Raw genomic sequence first — 21,153 nt, forward strand, 5'->3', positions numbered from 1 at the left:
CCTCAGATTTGGTCCTTTTAGAAATCTGAAAAAAGCTGTCACTGGCTTCTGCCATTTCTTCTCATTCAAAAAACAGCGGTGCGCCTGCGTCAGACTGACGCTGACTGGACAAGATTTACAGCGAGTTTTCACAATCGTGATAATCACACGCGGTTTTAATGATAATTACGATATTACTAACCGTCACTAAATGTTATCGTGGTTTATCATAAAATCGGTAATCGTTTCATCCCTAAGTCAGATATATGAACTGAACCTTTAATTTTACCTGCTTAAAGAAAACACGCTTCTTGAATGTATCAAACACAACTCAAGTCTGGGCACAGAAGACAACAGGAGCATTTAGAACAAATACACAAAAGTAAAAACTAAAAGCCACTTCAGGAGGTGGTCTGGGCTGCATTACAGTCAAAACTAAAGTCTAAATGCATCTGGTTGTTGAAACCACATATGTAAATTTAACACATCCCAACAATTCTAAAAAAAATTAACGTGTGAGAGCGTGTTATAGGCTATGTCATGTTATAGCCCGATATGACAGCGCTACTGCAGCACGCATCGCCGCAGCACGCATCAGGCCACGTCGATTCTCAGCACACAATCATCTTCATTAAAAGTAAAAAGTAAAAAAACGAAATGATCTTACTAGTGCTGTTTGCTGCGCTCTCTCCTATTGCAGTCTTTGATTTTGAAATTAGCTTGTGATCAGTAAAATGCAGCTCATATCTGTTGTTTTCGGTGACATGAACTCCATTAAATCTGCATATAGTGCAGGAATTAAAGATGGGATTTAGATGCTTTTTGCGGAGATACATTTATGTGCCCAAGTGTAAATTAAATCGTTTTGATAAATCAGATAGCTTTGATTTACACACAGCGTGTGTGTTCTCCAGGTCGTGCTTACCAGGTTGTTCATAAAAGCATAAATGTGCCCAGATGTCTGCTTTTAAAGTAGTTGGAGCATTTTTATTACTCATACTCGTGTCTTGCCTCCCTCTGCCATTGTATGCTACCGCGACACAGCACGTACCAGAGCATGTGAGCGAAGCGGAGCGGTGTGACGCTCAGCTCAATATTCCGCTCTATGCCAGCACGCTCCGCTCAATCGCTCAAGGCCCAAGTGAACACTCCGCTCATGAACCGCTCAGCTCACCAGTAAAAGAAATCCCGCTCAGATCCCGCTCCGACATGAAATGTATCTGTTGTAGGTTTAGGCCGGCTACACACTGGCTTCAGGCTTTCTGTTTGTAATTAATTTCTTGAATAAATGTATCAAATACAGAAGTATGATTATAAATAGGCAAGGAGTTCTTTTGGGGTGACAGTCTGTACTTTTTATTAATTTAAATGCATTAAATTAACTTTATCAATTAAAAAAATAGGTCTAGCCCTTTGGCAAACTAGCCTATAAAGTGCAATAGTAAGCCTACTCAATTATTAAGGTCCGTTTTTTTATTAATAATTTAACAAGTGGTTTAATAACCTGTCTTAACTTCAACAACAACAAAAAAATACATAAGCTACAATTTTAGGCTAATTCATATTGTGTGTTGGCTATAGCTTATTTTTAGTTTCACTAATATGATGATTACATAACGAATTAACAATTAGTTACCACCCATCAGCAGTTTTTTATAATTTTTTCCCTCATCTTAATTATAGATCTTGGCCACATTGTAATATCCGTTCCCTAGTTTTAATAAAATGAGAGAACGAATTAGTTCAACGTGGCCACGATTTACTTAACCAGGGAGAACGAATTAAGAAGTTGTGGGAACGAAAAGAGAAAACGAATTCTTAATTCATGGGAACTAAATTTTAATTTGCGGCCAATGGCCATGGTATATTTTTGTCTGCATGTCATGAGAGCAGGGCTATATGATAGACCTATCGTGCCTTACCTATTTATCTATTAATTTATTATCGAATGGTATATATAGCTCACCTTTTGCTGCACTGCCATGTTTGCCTAGCATATCTTCGTGCTTTCTGGCAATGTCCCGCTTTAGATTCCAATATCTTTGCTAACTCTCACAATCTCTCCACACGCCCTTTCAATTTCTTCTCCCTGCTCATTCTTAACTTAGATTTTTTTACTGTACATTTATGTATAAGGCTCGCAACTTCATTAAAACAATAGTTGAACTCCATAACCTATTGCTCCACTATTGCTTGGCTATTTCACAGATTCTAGATCTAGCAAATCACCAAAGGGCATTCTTTGTTGAGCGGGTTGAGCGAGCGGCACTGAGCGGACTGAGCGAGTTGAGCGGAATCTTCAGAAAGGCGCTCACCGCTCTAGAGAAAATATTCCCGCTCCGCTCTGCTCACATGCTCTGGCACGTACGCGACAAATGACGTCAGAAAATAATCAGTACATTATAATCGGTTATGGTCTATTACTAAACCGATACCAAATCGTCCTCATCTGCATCGCGATCAGAAGTTGATCAAAATGTATTTTAGACATATAAGACATGAGGAAAATAAAACTATTGGTTACCATCAGATAATTATGTGATAACCATGAGAAACACGATTATGAAACCAATGAATGCATGAACTCGCAATTCTGCAAAATGCCTTTTAAACTTTATAAAGCAGGTCCTAAAGCAAAACTTTGTAGAATAATTTCAGTTCAGGGTTCCCACTCATCCTGGAAATCCTGGAAAAATAAGGAACATTTTTCCAGCCCTGGAAAACACATGGAAAATGAGAGAAAACATAAAATGTCCTGGAATAATCTGAATGTCCTGGAAAATTATTTCTTTGTTAAAAATAAATGCTCTTGTTCATTTAAGAACAAACGGTTTAAAATTAGTCCGAACCAATTAACGCAATTAGCAGAAAGCACTATGTTCTGAACTACAAAAGTTCAGTAAACAAATGTATAAATATAATATGAATGCACTATAACATAATTTAAGATGATTATAGAAAGTGTGCTTTCCAAAAAAGAGAAGACAGTGAAGTACAATGACCGAATACAGTCAATAATATATAGTAAATTAAAACAAAATGAAAACATAAACTATAGGTTTAAAGACTTCTGTAATATATTACTTTAGGCCGTGAATCTGTGATCCTTGTCTTTTATTACCAATTAGAAATTTCCTGAAATAGTCCTGGAAAATGATCTCTGAAAAAGAGTGGGAAGTAGGAAGCCTGCATTTCTCAAAACTCATCAAAACGTCTTGAAACTTGTGACGATGAATGTCTGTATTCTCTTGGGAATGTTAGTTTTGGTATTCAGAACCGGCTGGTTTGGTTCCTCTCACTCTCCCGCCCTTCCACATTTGAATACTCCATACCAACGTTTTTTCTCAGGTGCATTTTGCACATGCATATACAGTTTTTTGGGGGTTTTTTTATGTAGGATTTGTTCAGCCAACACAGATTTTTCACTTCAACGTGATTGACTGGCTGAGCACAATTAAAAATATTCGGTGAATACAATTTTTATTTTTATTTTTTTTATTTTAATAAGCTATGATTAGTAGAATGCATCTTTTTGCATGAGGATAATTAATTGGAAGTAATTTATTGAGCCGATATGTAATTGTCAGTTTCCACAATTTTTCTAAATATTTTCTTGCTCATTTAAAAATAAAATATTTGGAAGATACATTTTGTAAATAAATGCTGTCATGTTATCCTGCATTTGGAGGCGGATGCCTAGTGCTTGGTGAGACAGTTCTCAGAGATAATTATACCTAACCATTTTGATGACAGACTTTTGCTCAGGCATTTCAGAATGACCAAACCAATTTAACATTGAAATTGCTCCCTGGATAGTCCAGTTATTCCGTCCTATCATGCCTCAGTTCCTACAGAAAAATGCATTATCATTGCTCTGTATAGGTTGGCCACAGTTGTGGGGGAAACTTTTGCTGTTTTCGATGGATTTATGCTGGAAACGTGTTTTGATCATAGTTTATGCGCATGTCTTCTTATTAGATACAAATGATATCCCCAGTTCACAGAAAAATAGGTGGATGGAAAAATAGCTTACATCTCACTTTCTATTGACTATGAAGATGAACGAACAATCAACTTTCCAGCATGTGATGCACTGTTTCATGCAATTAAAGGTTTGCTTAAAGGCAGCTTTGTGGTTTCTATGCCACTTCTGTGTGTTTGCAGTAGAAATTCACCTTTAGACCAAACAGTAAATAATGATAGAAATTATATTTATTTTTATTTTTTGTGGTAGCCATTCTTTTAAAATCCCATCCCTAACAAAATTACAAGCCACAAAAAAATTCAGCACACTTTCAAAAAACAACACTGGTCCAATATCATGACTCTAGAGTACTCTTCTGTACTCCAGAATAGATGTCAGATCACTCCCCTCCCATTCCATCAACATAACTACCAAATTAATTTGGATTGATGTCACATTAAAGTTTGTGGATTGCTGTGTGTCACGCTGACCTTACTGAATGTTTCACTCTTATGCCACAAAATGTAGGAACTCTGTCAAGTAAATAAATACACTGGGTGTGTATTTATAGTTTTCAACAATGGAAGAACAAGTTGCTTTTTTTTAGTTGCTCATAATTAGTGGTGCTTGCGTAGCAAGGCATCACTATTACTATCTCACCCAGGAACGGTTTATTAGTGGTGCTTGCCTGTAAAGGCGAAGCACACTATTACTATTCTGTGGGCTTATTATAGATTTATATAGTAACTTATTCTTCCGCGTGAATTTCGGCACGCTACTCCTCCCGCACCGTTTGTCACAGACCCATGAATGAGGTGTCAAATCGACCGGCTTATTCGGGAATGGTGTGCTATGACTTTTCTAAGGGATCGGGGGTACGGTGTTCGCCCCAGGGGTCAAAAAGTAGCCGAAAAAAATCCCATGCGCTTTGCATTGCGACCAACTTTGACCCCTCGTAGCTCCGAGCGAGGATTTCGTAGAAACTCGTGGGTCACCACATTTGAAGAGGCTGGCAGGCCCTGTCAGAACATACATCGCAATGGGGTGTGAGTTGTACCCCTGGGGTGCAGGAGCTGCCCAAATTTGCCCCATTGACTTATAATGGAGAAGGACGTCCCATTAAACTCGTGTTTCTCTTACTATGGGATTTTGTATTGACCATAGCTCTGGCTCACAGTGTCTCAGAGACAAGGGGGTGGCCTCAATTTACTCAGACAACCAATCACTATCTCAGGATGATTGTCAACCTATGAAGCCACACCCTAGCAACCATTTAGAGCTCCCTAGCAACTGATCCCATAGACTTCCATTGAAAGAGATCAAAGGGATATCTTTTGATAGAAGTGTCATAGAAACAGGTTTGTTTGACTCGGGGCATCAACAGCCAATCACAAATCACCTTCAAAACTTCCTAGCCATGCCCTAGCAACCATTATCAAGCAGCCTAGCAACCGTTTACCAAAACCTATATCTCTGCCTCAGAACATCATAGAGGCATGGGGGTTGGTTTATATCATTCATACTGACAAGCAGCCTTTGGAGTATTGTCATTGGATGCTGCCAAGCCACTCCATAGCAACCAAACAGAGTACCCTAGCAACCGTTTACCAAGACCTATATCTCTGCATCAGAACATCATAGAGGCACGGGGGTTGGTTTATATCATTCATACTGACAAGCAGCCTTTGTAGGATCATCATTGGGAGGTGCTAAATTTCGGGTGGCAAATTTTGCCACGGCAAGCACCACTCACATTTTCTTCAGGAAATGTACATTCTAGTTTTAAGGAATACCATCCACCTGTGACAGAAATCTTGGACACGGTTTCTTTCTGTCCATTAGATATACTGTGTGGTTTTATCAGAAACAAGAGATTGCACATTGTTTGCTAAACACCAAATATTTCCAGACCTTATACTTTAATTTTAGGAGTGCATTTTATGTCCTTGGCAGATGCCTTCTTACCGAACGACTGACAAGAAAATGCTCATGTTTTGTGTCTATCAGACTAAACCTCAGGCTCTGCCAAGTACAGTCACAGTGTGCGATTCACACTTAGAGCAGATGCATATTAATATAAAACCTCAAACTATTAAACAGCAACTGTAGAAACACATTTGTAGCAGAGTGTTGTTCCACAGGCTTACTTGTTGACTTTCTCATTGCACACATGAAGTGATATTCAATTTGTTCAGCCTCTGAATCATACCTCATGAATTATCTAAATGGATTCATTCCTGTCTGAGTCACATCAGTTAATCACGGACCTTGAATCAAACTAAAAGACAGCCTTGAGTAGTTTTGTCTATGGTTTTGCCTTCAGGAGATCAAACTGTTCATCTCCCATTGGGCTGTAGACTGCTGACTAAAAAAGAGTTGGACCAGTTGTTAAAAAGCACATAAAAGTAGTTTCTTTGTTCTTTGGATTATGAAACATGAGAACTGCTAGACTCTTAATTATGTGCTACTAATGCTGACAATTGCTTTTGTATGTTGTTCTTTTGTTTCTTTATTTTTTTAAATTTGTATTATTTTGTCCAGTGTTTTGTTGCATCATCCATTTTTTGCCTGAGTTGTCCTTTTAAGTTGCATTTTGATTCCAGCTCAAGCTACAGTGGAAGATTTCCAGATCCGACCTCATGCGCTTTACGTCCACTCCTACAAAGCGCCCACCTTCTGTGACTACTGCGGAGAGATGCTGTGGGGACTCGTCCGGCAGGGCCTCAAATGTGAAGGTAGCAGTCAGATAAGAAAATGTTCTGAAATATTTGCCTGAAAAAGTTACATTTTTGTTGAAGCATGTGAATGAAAAAAGAAAAAAAGTAATGATTGTGGTATTATTGTGTGTAGAATGTTGCAGTTATGATTCAGTTTGATCCTAGTATATTTTTATAGTATTTATTTCGCCACCATGGGTTACACAACAGTTAAAAGACACATGCAAATTGTAAATTAACCAAATCACATTTATTCATATTAAACATTGCAACAGTCATTTACTATAAGTTTGAAGTTTGACCAATTATACTGCTTTCATTCATTTACATATATATTATAAACTACGGATGCAAAATATTTATCGGACAGATACATTTTCGGGCGATATGGGTGAAAATTACGTAATTTTTATTGCTCCGATAAATAAATGAAATCTGATAACTAGATCTGATAAAGTACGCTTGCTGGTCAATCAGTCTGTTTTATACCCGAGATTCATCCGCTTTCCAAGTGCAAGTGACTGTGGCTCATTACGTCATCATCTGTGAACATGTCTTCGCTGGTCTGGAAGTTTTTCTCGGTAGCAGTGGAGGACAATGCTTGTTCAGCAAGGCTTCCGAGAGGAGGAAAAAGGCGTCAAGTTTTAACACAACAAATCTTATATCTCATTTGAAAGGTCATCATCGCAGCGAAGCGGTATTAAAGGAAAATAAAGCAGCCTCATCTACTGTGCCACGGAGTGTCAATGTCCCCATTTAGCAGGCATTTGAACATTTTACAAAAGTTTTCCAGAGACAGCAAAAAGGCTAAAGCCATTAATGACAAAGTAATAGAATTTATAGTTTTGTTGAGGATGCACTTTTTGTTGTTAATTTTTCCCCCAGAGGTTGACAAATGTCAATGCAAATGTCTTAAAGTCTCTATACCTTCCTCGTCCTCATGCACTAAAGGTTGAATAGATGCATTTCTTTATGAATGAAATACTTGAATATAAATTTGTTGTTAGTGAGTTAAGTGCAAAGAAACCATAGTTCTGTTAAACCCTTTCTGTTACTAAGTATTGAGGTGCCTTACACAAAAATAAAAACATTTGAAGAGTCAGGACTGATATTTGCCATTATAATTAGGCCAGAGCTACTAAAATATCAGTTTCATAAGTACATCTTATTACATCATATTAGTCAGAGTTCTCAAGTTAAGGCCCCCATATACTCACAGCAAAGTTTTTTTCTTTCTTCGTTTGGGGGTAAAAAAAACGTATACCTCAGCAGTGGTATACTGTTAGCGAACATCCCAACAGCAGTGTTTAAATGAATATGTAAATATGTACTGCACACTTTCCACTCAATAACAAAAAGTAAGCGCAATAAATATGAGAAAACAGCAGTTAAGAGAGCATCTGATCATAGTGATGTGGATGTTTGCACAAACTTTACAATTTAGCACTCCAGTCAAGTCGCGTCACATTGATTTATATAGCACTTTATATACAACTAATTGCTTTAATGCAAGCAACTTTACAGTATTAAACATAGAAGAACTAGTCTGGCTATCACCAGACCAAGCTCAATTTAAGATTGAACATTGGTCTGGGGAGTCTGCTCTGTATTTTCTACTGCACAAGAGGCGTGATCAACAAGCATAATTCAAATGACTCTGTACGCAATTGGATAGTCCTTCAACCAATCAGACCACAAGAGGCGTGATAAAAAAAGCATAATTCAAATGACTGTATGCAATTGGATAGTCCTTCAACCAATCAGACCACAAGAGACGTGATCAACAGGCATCGGTCCATCCCTTCTCTATCTGTCATCGTGTTAAACCCGCCAATAGCGTGCCAGGTGTATAGCCAGTCTGTGATTGGTTCCCGCATAAGTGTAACAGAAGCAGAAGAAATGAATGTACAGGTTTCACCTGACCTCAGGGGACTGAACAAAAGAAATGACCATGATTAAAAAGTTCCACATCTACATATTATCACCACGGACGAATCGTAGTTTGAAGGTGTTTACTAGCCGGAGCGAACCTTTCCGGAAATTTCGCTATGCCAAGCTGTTAAGAACTCCCGAAACTAACTTTGTTTTGGCCTGGTTTTGTTCTTTGATTTAGCTTGAACTATATCTGGGTTTTTAGGTGAAACATCTTGTTTTCGGTCCATGTTCGTATGAATTGAAGTGCAAAGTCTAGTGTGACTGCAGCTTTATTAATAATAATCACTTTACAGAACATAACTCAATAAAACCAGGTGTTCAGGAAAAACCAACTAGGTAATAAGCACAATGGAGACTTTGCCCTCTGCCACATAGATTTTTGCCTCCATCTCCCAGATCATTACTACCTACCATTGTTGTGAAAAGAAGAAACATTTAGAAAGGATTTAGTAATCCAGTCTTTGTTTGTTGAGGGTTGCCCCGCATAAGCTGAACGAGTGATCTGGGTGTCTGATCTCCCTGATACTCTTGTGTCTGAATGGGAGTGAATCCCTGCATCCATATTCCAACTCATGGAAAAACAAAGAAGAGTAAATGCTATTTTAGCAGCAATTGGATGATTGGTGCTTTTTGCCTGTTTAAGTGTGACACATGTTTGTCATTTTGCATTTTGTTATTAACATCAACAAAAATGATATTCTTTTCAATTAACATTATTTTGAGTTGAGGATATTTACATAACGAAATATTGACAGTTCAAAAGACAGCAACAAAAGAACAAGTGATCTGAATCAAAGGATTCTTCTGGTTCAGAGTGTTCTTATTGAGTCTGGCACAAATGCTGGAATCTGCGTTAAAGATCTCTGATCGAGTCTGACTGGAGGCGATGGATTCAGGCGTGTGCTGCTGTGATGTGTCAGTGGTGCCATCAGTCTGGCTTTGAAGTTGAAATCAGGGGCTGTTTGAATGGAACCCAGTGTTTCTGCCAAGCGCTGGATGTGACATTCAAAAGCTGCATGAAGATTATGGGCTCCAGTTGTTAGAAGCCACACTGATGGATACAAGCTGTTCAAATGTAGAGGCATGCTAAAACACTTTACGCTTCAGACTGTTGTGAAAAAAAAAAAAAAAACTCATGAAGTTTAGATCTAAAATCCCCACCCAGTCCTCAGGAGATTCATTTGGTTTCTCAGGAGGATCTAAACATGCTTAAGTGCCCATAGGTCGGTAAGATTAAAAAGAGAAGGGGAGCCCTCTGCTGGAGTTTAAGAGTAAAGGTCTGTCCTTAAACCTTATAGTCGCTTTTTATCTACTTTACCTTATATCTGAACCCTAACCATATTCCTGATCTTGTTTTAATAAACCAGATCTCAGGCTTACTTCTGACTCTAATCCTGAACACTAAAGCTTTCCTTGTGGATTTTTAGGATGTGGCCTGAACTATCACAAGCGATGCGCTTTTAAGATCCCTAACAACTGTAGCGGCGTAAGGAAGAGACGTCTTTCCAATCAGTCTCTGCCCGGCCCTTCGCTGTCTGTTCCTCGTCCTGCACCAGCTGAGCATGCTGTCGTGGGTCTAGAGGAGGTGAGGAAAGAATTTTTCGACATCTGACTGACTTTATTAATTAATTTGATGGTTTACATCAACCTGATTTACCAAATGTTAACCAAAAATGTATTTAGTTAAGAATATTGAGTTTGTTCTGAGAAAATGTCTAGTGTATTTTTTTTTACACTAGACATACATACTACTTGGTTTGATATTTTGTGTAGTGGAATGCGTACATATAAATTTGACGCAAGTATCCAAATACCTTTTATGCTTTTACCTGTGATTTTTATATTGCTAGTTCAATTTAACACCGTTTTGTGACAAAATGGGATGCAAGATATGCATTGTCATAGAGCAATGGCCTTGCATCAACCCAAACCCAAACATGGCTAGGACATTATGTCCCTTTTAGTTGTCTCAAAATATCCCCCTTAGACACTTTATTTTCCCTTTTAATGTTATGCTTATTTTATTTAAAATAAACACCTCTTGAGGCCTGACACTGTATTTTGTATTATTTTATTTAAAACATGGGTACAGTGTGAAATATAACAAAATCAGTCTGACAGCAGTTCAGACCTAATGAAAAATTTTCCACGCAAGTGCATGAATGCATAGAAAGCAAAAGAAAAATTGTACCTTGTTTATTTTACCTTGTTTTTAAATAGAATTAAGGGGAATCAGATCAAGAATTTTCTGCTTTCTCCCTGTTTTGTGGAGATCAGTCTCAAAAATCATCTATGCCTGCAAAATCGTCTATGGTTGAACAGGTTTTATTTTAACTAAGTGGTCAGTTTCGAAACAGTCTTGAGAAGAACGCAATAAAGTTCTCAGTTCCCTATTTATTTACAGTAATGAACCTGAGCTGTAATTCCAAAATGCTGTCACTGTATTGTGTGCTGTGAAAAACAAATAGTAAAGATAATTTCCACTGTGTTAACGTGCATATACTGTAGACGAAAGGCTGCTGAACTATGTATTCTTGAATGTAAATCTACAATGACTGCTCTGCCGTTATGATGTTTGAGTTTTTTAAATGTTTTCAAAAGAAGTCTCTATGCTCACCAAGGCTGCATCAAAATACAGTGAAATAGTAATATTGTGACATTTTATTAGTTTAAAATAATGACTAGGGCTGGGTGAAAAATACTGATTCCTTGATTTTAATCGGTTCTTATTTTTACGAACAGGTATCGATTCTTAAATCCATAGAATCGATTAGTCATCCTGTTTTCAGTCCATGAATGAACGGAACATAGTAGAGTGCCTCCCATCCAATAAATCGCAATAATCTTTGTTCTTTTTTTATTTGATATGAAACAAAGTGTCATTTCAAATTACGTCCATTTTATTATGAAATTCAAAAAATAAATACAGTTTTGGCACTATTTAATGTGGCGTGACAGATCGCTGCAGCGCAGCTCAGGAGCCCACGCATGAACTGATCATCTCCTCCCCTTTAATACCAGTTGCAACGCAAAATAAACATGAAAGAACATCTGATGGTATGTTTAAAGATACAGTACAACTTAACGAAATCTGTATCACGTCACATGTAATCACTCAATCAGTGTTTCAACCGCGGAAAGACGTCAGTAAAACAACTTGTAAACAATGTCACCTCAGAAAAAATATATCCAGTGTATAATATTTAATGCATGTTTGAATAAATCAGTAAAGTTTTTTTTAAATCCACCATTTAATTGTTTATATTTAAATATGAATATATATATATACTCCTCCATGGACTGCCACTTTAACGTGGTGGAGGGGTTTGAGTACCCGAATGACCCTAGGAGCTGTGTTGTCCGGGGCTATATGCCCCTGGTAGGGTCTCCCAAGGCAAACAGGTCCTAGGTGACGGGTCAGACTAAGAGCAGTTCAAAAACCCCTTATGATGACAAAAAGAAGGAGGACCGTGACGTCGCCCGGTATGGCGCAGCCGGGGCCCCACCCTGGAGCCAGGCCTGGGGTTGGGGCTCGTATGCGAGCGCCTGGTGGCCGGGCCTTCCCCCACGGGGTCCGGCCGAGCTCAGCCCGAAGGAGCGACGTGGGGACACCTTCCCGTGGGCCCACCACTCACGGGAGGGACCGTAAGGGGCCGGTGCAAAGCGAATCGGGCGGCAGTCGAAGGCGGGGGCCTAGACGACCCGATCCCTGGACACGGAAACTGGCTCTTGGGACATGGAATGTCACCTCGCTGGCGGGGAAAGAGCCTGAGCTTGTGCGTGAGGTTGAGAGGTTCCGACTAGAGATAGTCGGAATCACCTCCACGCATGGCTTGGGCTCTGGAACCACACTCCTCGAGAGGGGATGGACTCTTTACCACTCTGGAGTTGCCCATGGTGAGAGGCGGCGGGCTGGTGTGGGTTTGCTTATAGCCCCCCAGCTCTGCTGCCATGTGTTGGAGTTTACCCCGGTGAACGAGAGGGTCGTTTCCCTGCGGCTTCGGCTCGGGGATAGGTCTCTCACTGTTGTGTGTGCCTACGGGCCGAACGGCAGTGCAGAGTACCCGACCTTCTTGGGGTCTCTGGGAGGGGTGCTGGAGAGTGCTCCGACTGGGGACTCCGTCGTTCTACTGGGGGACTTCAACGCCCACGTGGGCAATGACAGTGAAACCTGGAGGGGCGTGATTGGGAGGAACGGCCCCCCTGATCTGAACCCGAGTGGTGTTCAGTTATTGGACTTCTGTGCTAGTTACAGTTTGTCCATAACGAACACCATGTTCAAGCATAAGGGTGTCCATCAGTGCACATGGCACCAGGACACCCTAGGTCGTAGGTCAATGATCGACTTTGTGGTCGTTTCATCTGATCTGCGGCCGTATGTCTTGGACACTCGGGTGAAGAGAGGGGCGGAGCTGTCAACTGATCACCACCTGGTGGTGAGTTGGATCCGATGGCGGGGGAGGAAGCTGGATAGACTCGGTAGACCCAAACGTACTGTGAGGGTCTGCTGGGAACGTTTGGCCGAGTCTCCTGTCAGAGAGATCTTCAACTCCTGCCTCCGGCAGAGCTTCGACCGGATCCCGAGGGAGGCTGGAGATATTGAGTCCGAGTGGACCATGTTCTCCACCTCCATTGTCAAAGCGGCTGCTCGGAGCTGTGGACGCAAGGTCTCCGGTGCCTGTCGAGGCGGCAATCCCCGAACCCGGTGGTGGACACCGGAAGTAAGGGATGCCGTCAAGCTGAAGAAGGAGTCCTATCGGGCCTGGCTGGCTTGTGGGACTCCTGAGGCAGCTGACAGGTACCGACAGGCTAAACGGACTGCAGCCCGGGTGGTCGTGGAGGCAAAAACTCTGGCCTGGGAGGAGTTCGGTGAGGCCATGGAAAAAGACTATCGGCTGGCCTCGAAGAGATTCTGGCAAACCGTCCGGCGCCTCAGGAGGGGGAAGCAGTGCCCTACCAACGCTGTTTACAGTGGCGATGGGCGGCTGTTGACCTCGACTGGGGATGTTGTCGGACGGTGGAAGGAATACTTCGAGGATCTCCTCAATCCCGCCGTCACGTCTTCCATTGAGGAAGCAGAGGCTGGGGGCTCAGAGGAGGACTTGTCCATCACCCGGGCTGAAGTCACCGAGGTGGTCAAGAAACTCCTCGGTGGCAAGGCACCGGGGGTGGATGAGATCCGCCCTGAGTACCTCAAGTCTCTGGATGTTGTGGGGCTGTCTTGGCTGACACGCCTCTGCAGCATCGCGTGGCGGTCGGGGACAGTGCCTCTGGGATGGCAGACCGGGGTGGTGGTCCCTCTTTTTAAGAAGGGGGACCGGAGGGTGTGTTCCAACTATAGGGGGATCACACTTCTCAGCCTCCCCGGGAAAGTCTATGCCAGGGTACTGGAGAGGAGAATCCGGCCGATAGTGGAACCTCGGATTCAGGAGGAACAGTGTGGTTTTCGTCCTGGTCGCGGAACACTGGACCAGCTCTATACCCTCTACAGGGTGCTGGAGGGTTCATGGGAGTTTGCCCAACCAGTCCACATTTGTTTTGTGGATTTGGAGAAGGCATTCGACTGTGTCCCTCGCGGCGTCCTGTGGAGGGTGCTGGGGGAATATGGGGTCCGGGGTCCTTTACTGAGGGCTGTCCGGTCCCTGTATGACCGAAGCAGGAGTTTGGTCCGCATTGCCGGCAGTAAGTCAGACTTGTTCCCGGTGCATGTTGGACTCCGGCAGGGCTGCCCTTTGTCGCCGGTTCTGTTCATAATTTTTATGGACAGAATTTCTAGGCGCAGCCAAGGGCCGGAGGGTGTCAGGTTTGGGGACCACACGGTTTCGTCTCTGCTCTTTGCGGATGACGTTGTCGTGTTGGCCCCTTCTAACCAGGACCTTCAGCATGCATTGGGACGGTTTGCAGCCGAGTGTGAAGCGGCTGGGATGGGGATCAGCACCTCCAAATCCGAGGCCATGGTCCTCAGTCGGAAAAGGGTGGCTTGCCCACTCCAGGTTGGTGGAGAGTTCCTGCCCCAAGTGGAGGAGTTTAAGTATCTAGGGGTCTTGTTCACGAGTGAGGGGAGGATGGAACGGGAGATTGACAGACGGATCGGTGCAGCTTCTGCAGTAATGCGGTCGATGTACCGGTCTGTCGTGGTGAAGAAAGAGCTAAGCCGTAAGGCGAAGCTCTCGATTTACCGGTCAATCTACGTTCCTACTCTCACCTATGGTCATGAGCTTTGGGTCATGACCGAAAGGACAAGATCCCGGATACAGGCGGCCGAAATGAGCTTTCTCCGTAGGGTGGCTGGGCGCTCCCTTAGAGATAGGGTGAGAAGCTCAGTCACTCGGGAGGAACTCGGAGTAGAGCCGCTGCTCCTCCACATCGAGAGGGGACAGCTGAGGTGGCTCGGGCATCTGTTCCGGATGCCTCCTGAACGCCTTCCCGGGAAGGTGTTTCGGGCATGTCCAACCGGGAGGAGGCCCCGGGGAAGACCAAGGACACGCTGGAGGGACTATGTCTCCCGGCTGGCCTTGGAACGCCTCGGTGTCCCCCCGGAAGAGCTAGAGGAAGTGTCTAGGGAGAGGGAAGTCTGGGCATCTCTGCTTAGACTGCTGCCCCCGCGACCCGGCCCCGGATAAGCGGAAGAAGATGGATGGATGGATATATATATATATATGAAATATAGAAATATGATTATGTAATTGTAAAGTTATTACTTTATATTATTATTAAAAAAACAATTTAAGTGTTTTTATACAAATCAGTTCATTTTAACCTTCAATATTACAGTAATGAGGTACCAACTGACATCCATGTATAGTTTACAGCAGTGGTTCCCAACCTTTTGTCCATGAAGCCCCCCTCCTTACGTATAAGAAACCCTGAGGACCCCCCCAAAAAACCCAAACAAACAAAAAACACTCTCTACCAGAAGGTGGCGCTTATGGAACAGCAGCAATATACTGTAAAAAAATCTTAAATCAAGATGCATTTACTAGATAAGTAAAATTAATAAAATATGTTTCCTTGTTTTCTTAAAACAAGCGCTGCGCTGCAAGGATGCGCTAATGAGGAGAACACGCTATTGTGTAAGGGAAAAAGTTCAGAAGAGAGTGGAAGATTTCTGGATTTTTTTAATAAAGTAGTTTGAACCATACACACCTTTTCACTGCGTTATTATTGTACTCTAGCTGGTGTGAGCATGTGAGCAAAGCTTGCGTCTTTTGCGTCATAAAAATGTTATTAGTTTATGTGATCGGCAAGCTGAGAGACCATGTATAGAATCAAAGGAAGTAATTGTCAACATTTTCAGATAAGTAGCCGATCATTTGGAGCATTCCTAGAAAATATACGAAAAGGTTTTCCGTATCCATGTTTGAACTCAAAGCATATAAACTCTGGCGCCCCCCTGCAAACTCTGGTTGGAACCACTGGTTTACAGCATTAGTTGAGAGATTTTTTTTCTTCGAGAATATTTGCCATGTACTGTAACCGATATATATCCAAAATAATCGATATTGAATGGAATTGAATCGAATAGAATTTAATCTAATCTAATCTAATCTAATCTAATCTAATCTAATCTAATCTAATCTAATCTAATCTAATCAAATCGAAAGCTTGTGAATAGAAATTAAATCGAATCGTAAAATTTGTGTCAACACCCAGCCCTAATAATAACATAATAAAGTTTTCTGTTTTAATATAAATTTTCAAATGTAATTTTCAGCATGATTACTTCAGTCTTCAGTGTCACATGATCCTTCAGAAATCATTCTTATATGCTGAGTTTCTGCTCAAGAAAAAATCTTATTATCATTGTTGAAAACAGTTTTGATGCTTCATATTTTTGTGTAAACCGTGATACTTTTTAGCATCCTTTGAATTGCAGCTAGTATTCTTTTCTGAGCCTGTTTTTTATTACATTGCTCTCAACTGCAGCAGCGCCTCCATCAGGAGCCAGGTAAGCGGATTCCGTCATGGAGCGGTCGGCCTATCTGGATGGAGAAGATGGTGCTGGGACGGGTCAAGGTTCCTCACACATTTGTGATTCACACCTACACCCGTCCAACCATCTGTCAGTTCTGCAAACGGCTGCTAAAGGGGCTTTTCCGCCAGGGCATGCAGTGCAAAGGTGTGTATCGCCGTCTCCCTTCCCTCTTTCCAATAAATAAATATTTCTAGTCAAATGTAGGGGGGGAAAACTATCACAAAGTGTTTTCTTCACCAGACTGTAAATTCAATTGCCACAAGCGATGTGCTTCTAAGGTACCGAAAGACTGTCTAGGAGTCTTCAATGGAGGTATGGCCATTTCAGCCACATCCAATTCAAATGAAAAAAATGTGCTAACATTAAAATCATCCCATAAGTGTACTGTATGTTCTTTCAGAGCCAGCCAGCCCTGGTCCTGACTCTGATACCACGATGGAAGTAGACAGCAGTGATGTGAACAGCGATAGCAGTCGGGGTCTGGATGATTCAGAGGAACCTACCACTCCGGACGACAAGATGTTCTTTATGGACTCCCCCTTCATGGACCGTGAGAAAGATGAAGAACCTGTGAAGACCATCAGGTATATGTTTTGGATAATAAATGTCTCGTGACATGATTCATTTTAGTCTGAACTATTCATTTAACAGCTGTCTGCTGCCAGAATAGGGAACTCAACTTTCAAGGGAACTCATCTCTGCGTCAGTTGCTGACACCATTCTGAGTTGTGGTGAAAGGATGTGACCCATTTTTTTCTGTCGTTTGCCCTCTCTGCAGTACTACTGGAGTTGGAAATAAATCAAACTATAGACAATGTTAATGCACTCCTGTGAGGCTGGGTGAATTTTTTATTTTTTTTTGAAGGGTGAGTTATATTCTCCTCTAGAGTTAGCCATGGAATGGGGCAATCTGTATTAACCCAGGTTTTTGAAGGTCTTATTTGAAATGCATGATAGTAGGATTTAAAATCAGGAAATTGCAACCCACTGATCACGCTCTTATGTAAATGCTTCTAAGCGCGACAAGACACAAGAGAATGCGCTGTATGTCAATGTCCTGTCTGTGTGGCTGCGTGCCATGTCAGCTAATCGAGGTACACTCTGACACACACTCGACGCACAGACAGACTCGCGTCAGTCTCCTGCTCACATCGATTTCTCTTTTGCTCATGAACAAACAATAACAACAACACAGAGAATTTTGAGTATTCTCATATTAGGAGTCTTAAATTAGTTAAATAACGTCTTAAAAGAACTTAAAGAGTTGTGAGGAAATGAGATGCGCGGGACAGCGCGTCAGATCCGCGTCATGTTAGGCAGCGGCTGTTCTTAAAGTGACAGGAGCACTGATGATGCCTGTCATTAATGTTCATCAAAGAACAACGGGAACAGAGAAAATTGTAGCTTTAATGATGTTTAATCTATATTACATTTATTATTTATGCAGTTAAGAAAGGTGTTTGATAACTATTACATTTCTGTATATGTCTAACAGGGAAGGTACAGGTAAAAATAACATTTATTATAATGGGGTTATGTAAAGATTGTTTTAAGTTCACTTAAATTAAAAGTTGTTTTTTTTAAAGCCTAATAAATGTTGAAATTGGTAGCTTTCAGTTATACTGTAATGTAACGTCATTAATGTTTCATAGAGACATCAGTGACACTGGCCTTCATTCATAAAAACAATACAACACATATTTAAAATATGCTGTCAATAAATTGTTTCTACATTAATTTGGAGAGTAACTGAAATTATTACAATATCAAAACATTAAAAACGTATTAATAGTGATTAATTACAGAAAAAAATGCAATTAATTAGTAAAAATTTTTAATCGATTCCCAGCACTACCTAAACACAATCATCCGTTGCAGTTTTCCCAGCTGTTTATTCAAGTGCATTTTTTGTTAACAGACTGAAGTCCATTGCTTTTTTTTGTTTTGGTTGTTTTGTTAATTTATTATGGATATTTAAAATGCTTTCCATTTTCAGTGTTAAATAGTCTTTAGAAATAAAAGTTTATTGATCTTTGAAAAGGTGTACCTGCATTATTATGCCATTATCATTATTTTAGATGAAAATGGTCTCAGAACAACAATATTATTTTTTATCGCAATAATTTCTTGGCCAATTTATCGTCCAGCAAAATTTGTTATCGTGACAGGCCCACGTGCACATCACCAAAGAGCACTTAGGTTGAATTTGTTATAATCCTAAACGGAGAACTTGTTCGTATATGCATTTACCTTTACTATTTCTCTCAAAAATTATGATCGTGTTGGTAAGTACTCCGTGTATCCTTAAATTATTTTTTACAACACTGGCAAAGATCGTTTACACTCATCATCTTCTACTTCATCCAGTGTGCATGCAGTTGAGTTCATAGTTTTCTGAGTTGACAACTATGTGTCGCTCTGTTGCTCTGATTGGTTTTAGGTCTATCCAATTGAGTGCAGAGGCATTTTCTTTCCTGGTTAGGTTGAAACACGCCTCATAATCACAGCCCAATGGAGCAGTATCAGACTCATATTCTGATTAGAATCTGATTGTGTCTACGTCAGGCTAGATAGCCATATTAAGCTCCTTTAAAAAAAATTCAGATGGTTCATTTTGCAAATGCTGGACAAAATGGATCAAAGATGTGTTGAGAAAATTAGTTCCATTTATTGAAACTGTGTGCAAACTGTACCTTACAAGCCTTTAAAAGTAAATAAAGTGCAGTATTGCAATTAACAATGGAGTTTTAAAAAGTGCAGCAAGTGGCCTGTTCTGAACAGTTTCTTTGAACATATGAGGTAGCCAGTCTAGCCACCAGGTAAGTAAACATAGTACCATGGCTTCTCCAAACCATCCAGTAATTCAAGTCACTAAGATGGTCACTAAGATGGTGACATATGCTTCAGTTGCGCGCGAGGTCCAGCCGTCGCACGTCAGGGCAAACCTTGGTGAGGATAGCGGGGCTCCATCGCGTTCACCATGCGCCTAAACCCAGCGTTTTCCATCACAGAATACGGTCTCAAATCCTGACAAATAAAGTAGGCAATGGACTCTGTAAAGTGAAGCAGATGGAAACTTGTGGGAACAACCGCCATTGATGTCCAGCATGGTTTGTTTTGGGTCACGCGGCCGCAGCTTCTTGGGGTCCTCCGTTAGCATTACCTTGTTCGGGTGGTGACGTTTTAGGTGGGCTCGTAGGTTGGTGGTATTTCCAGAGTATTTCACGCTTGTGTCACACAGCTTGCAAACCGCAATGCTTTTGTCTAAGTCGTCGCTTTCCTTCTCCTTTTTAAACCCAAAATGCTCCCACACATCTGCTTTTAAGCATGAAGGTGCTGGATTTATATTCGCCGCCATTTTCTTGAATCTCCTCGCTCTGACTCCGTAAACAGGAAGAGGTAGACGTCGGCGTCTGTGTAAAGTTAGTAGTACAGGTAACTTGGGGTGCGTCTCAATCAGCTCCCTAGTTCAGTAGTCAGGGCACTGATCAGGGCATAAGTCAATGGGCTGGCTCCCTGATCAGTGCCCTGACTACTGAACTAGGGAGCTGATTGAGACGCATCCTTGCTCTACAGCGGCATTAGCGGCTGGGTGACCAAATCGCTCTTCCTGCAACGCGAACGGGGGTAAACACAGGGATTTGAATGGGACTTATGTATCGATACCCACGGCTTAAAAATCTATACTTTCTTGGGGAAAAAAATATTGATTTATATTGCAGAATCGATAAAATTGCTCAGCCTTAGCTATTAGTGGCCGGTATGATGATATGTGGAGTTGCTGCGAGTAACTCCATACTTCATCTTTCACCTGGTTTGGCAGCTGGACTTAGTACTGTGGACTTAACTGAGGTGTGATTTTAAGATGGATGTGATTTTACACATGCCTCAGACGCATGGTACGTATCAGTGGTACGCATTCCCATAGCATCAGCAACTGACGCAGCGTCTCGTTCCCTTCTCAGGGAACCAGGATTACATACATAATCCTAAAATGTTTTCCAAGATATCTATATCAAAGTTCTTCTTCCTCAACATTAAATTGAGACTACGCAATTTTAATTTCTGTTTTTCTTGATCACTGATCCACAACTCTATTGATCTGATGTTTATTGTGACTTTTTGAAGCCCCTCTACCAGCACCAATATCCCACTGATGCGTGTGGTTCAGTCCATCAAACACACCAAACGGCGGAGCTCCACTCTGGTCAAAGAAGGATGGATGGTGCACTACACCAGTCGAGACAATCTTGTAAGATTTGATTCCATATTTACATATTAAGCTGCTGTTTTTATTTATTTATGTGATGTGTGCACTTTGATAAGAAAGCATCTGCTAAGGACATAACTGTAATACAATGTGGATGAATAATTTGGCTAACATAGCTCAGCGGTTTCACCAGTTGTGTAACTTTGTTTTTAAAAGTGGGTTGTACAGGATTCTGTGTATGGGGTTGGTAATACAATGCTATATTAGATATGTACAGTAACAATTGCATTACGAATAACATTACGATGGCCAGAAATCAATTTCAATAGTACATTGAGTTTACATTATCGACATGGAAGTCATCTTTACATCT

The 21,153-nt window shown here is 41.3% G+C and overlaps 1 protein-coding gene across 2 annotated transcripts in view; it reads left to right on the forward strand.

Annotated features, from left to right (window-relative positions):
* The window catches only part of prkd3 (protein kinase D3), a 149,758-nt gene that overhangs the window by 112,497 nt on the left and 16,108 nt on the right, over positions 1 to 21,153 (forward strand). Inside the window, exons 4-9 of one of the 2 annotated variants that reach the window (XM_079833387.1) lie at positions 6,547 to 6,678; positions 10,023 to 10,180; positions 16,522 to 16,714; positions 16,811 to 16,882; positions 16,971 to 17,154; positions 20,699 to 20,822. In XM_079833387.1, the coding sequence (XP_079689513.1) occupies positions 6,547 to 6,678; positions 10,023 to 10,180; positions 16,522 to 16,714; positions 16,811 to 16,882; positions 16,971 to 17,154; positions 20,699 to 20,822 (863 nt within the window). The remainder of the gene's footprint in view (positions 1 to 6,546; positions 6,679 to 10,022; positions 10,181 to 16,521; positions 16,715 to 16,810; positions 16,883 to 16,970; positions 17,155 to 20,698; positions 20,823 to 21,153) is intronic. The other variant, XM_079833388.1, reaches the window with a different exon arrangement.

Source organism: Gobio gobio (assembly GCF_949357685.1).
Source record: "Gobio gobio genome assembly, chromosome: 13".
NCBI lineage: Eukaryota > Metazoa > Chordata > Actinopteri > Cypriniformes > Gobionidae > Gobio > Gobio gobio.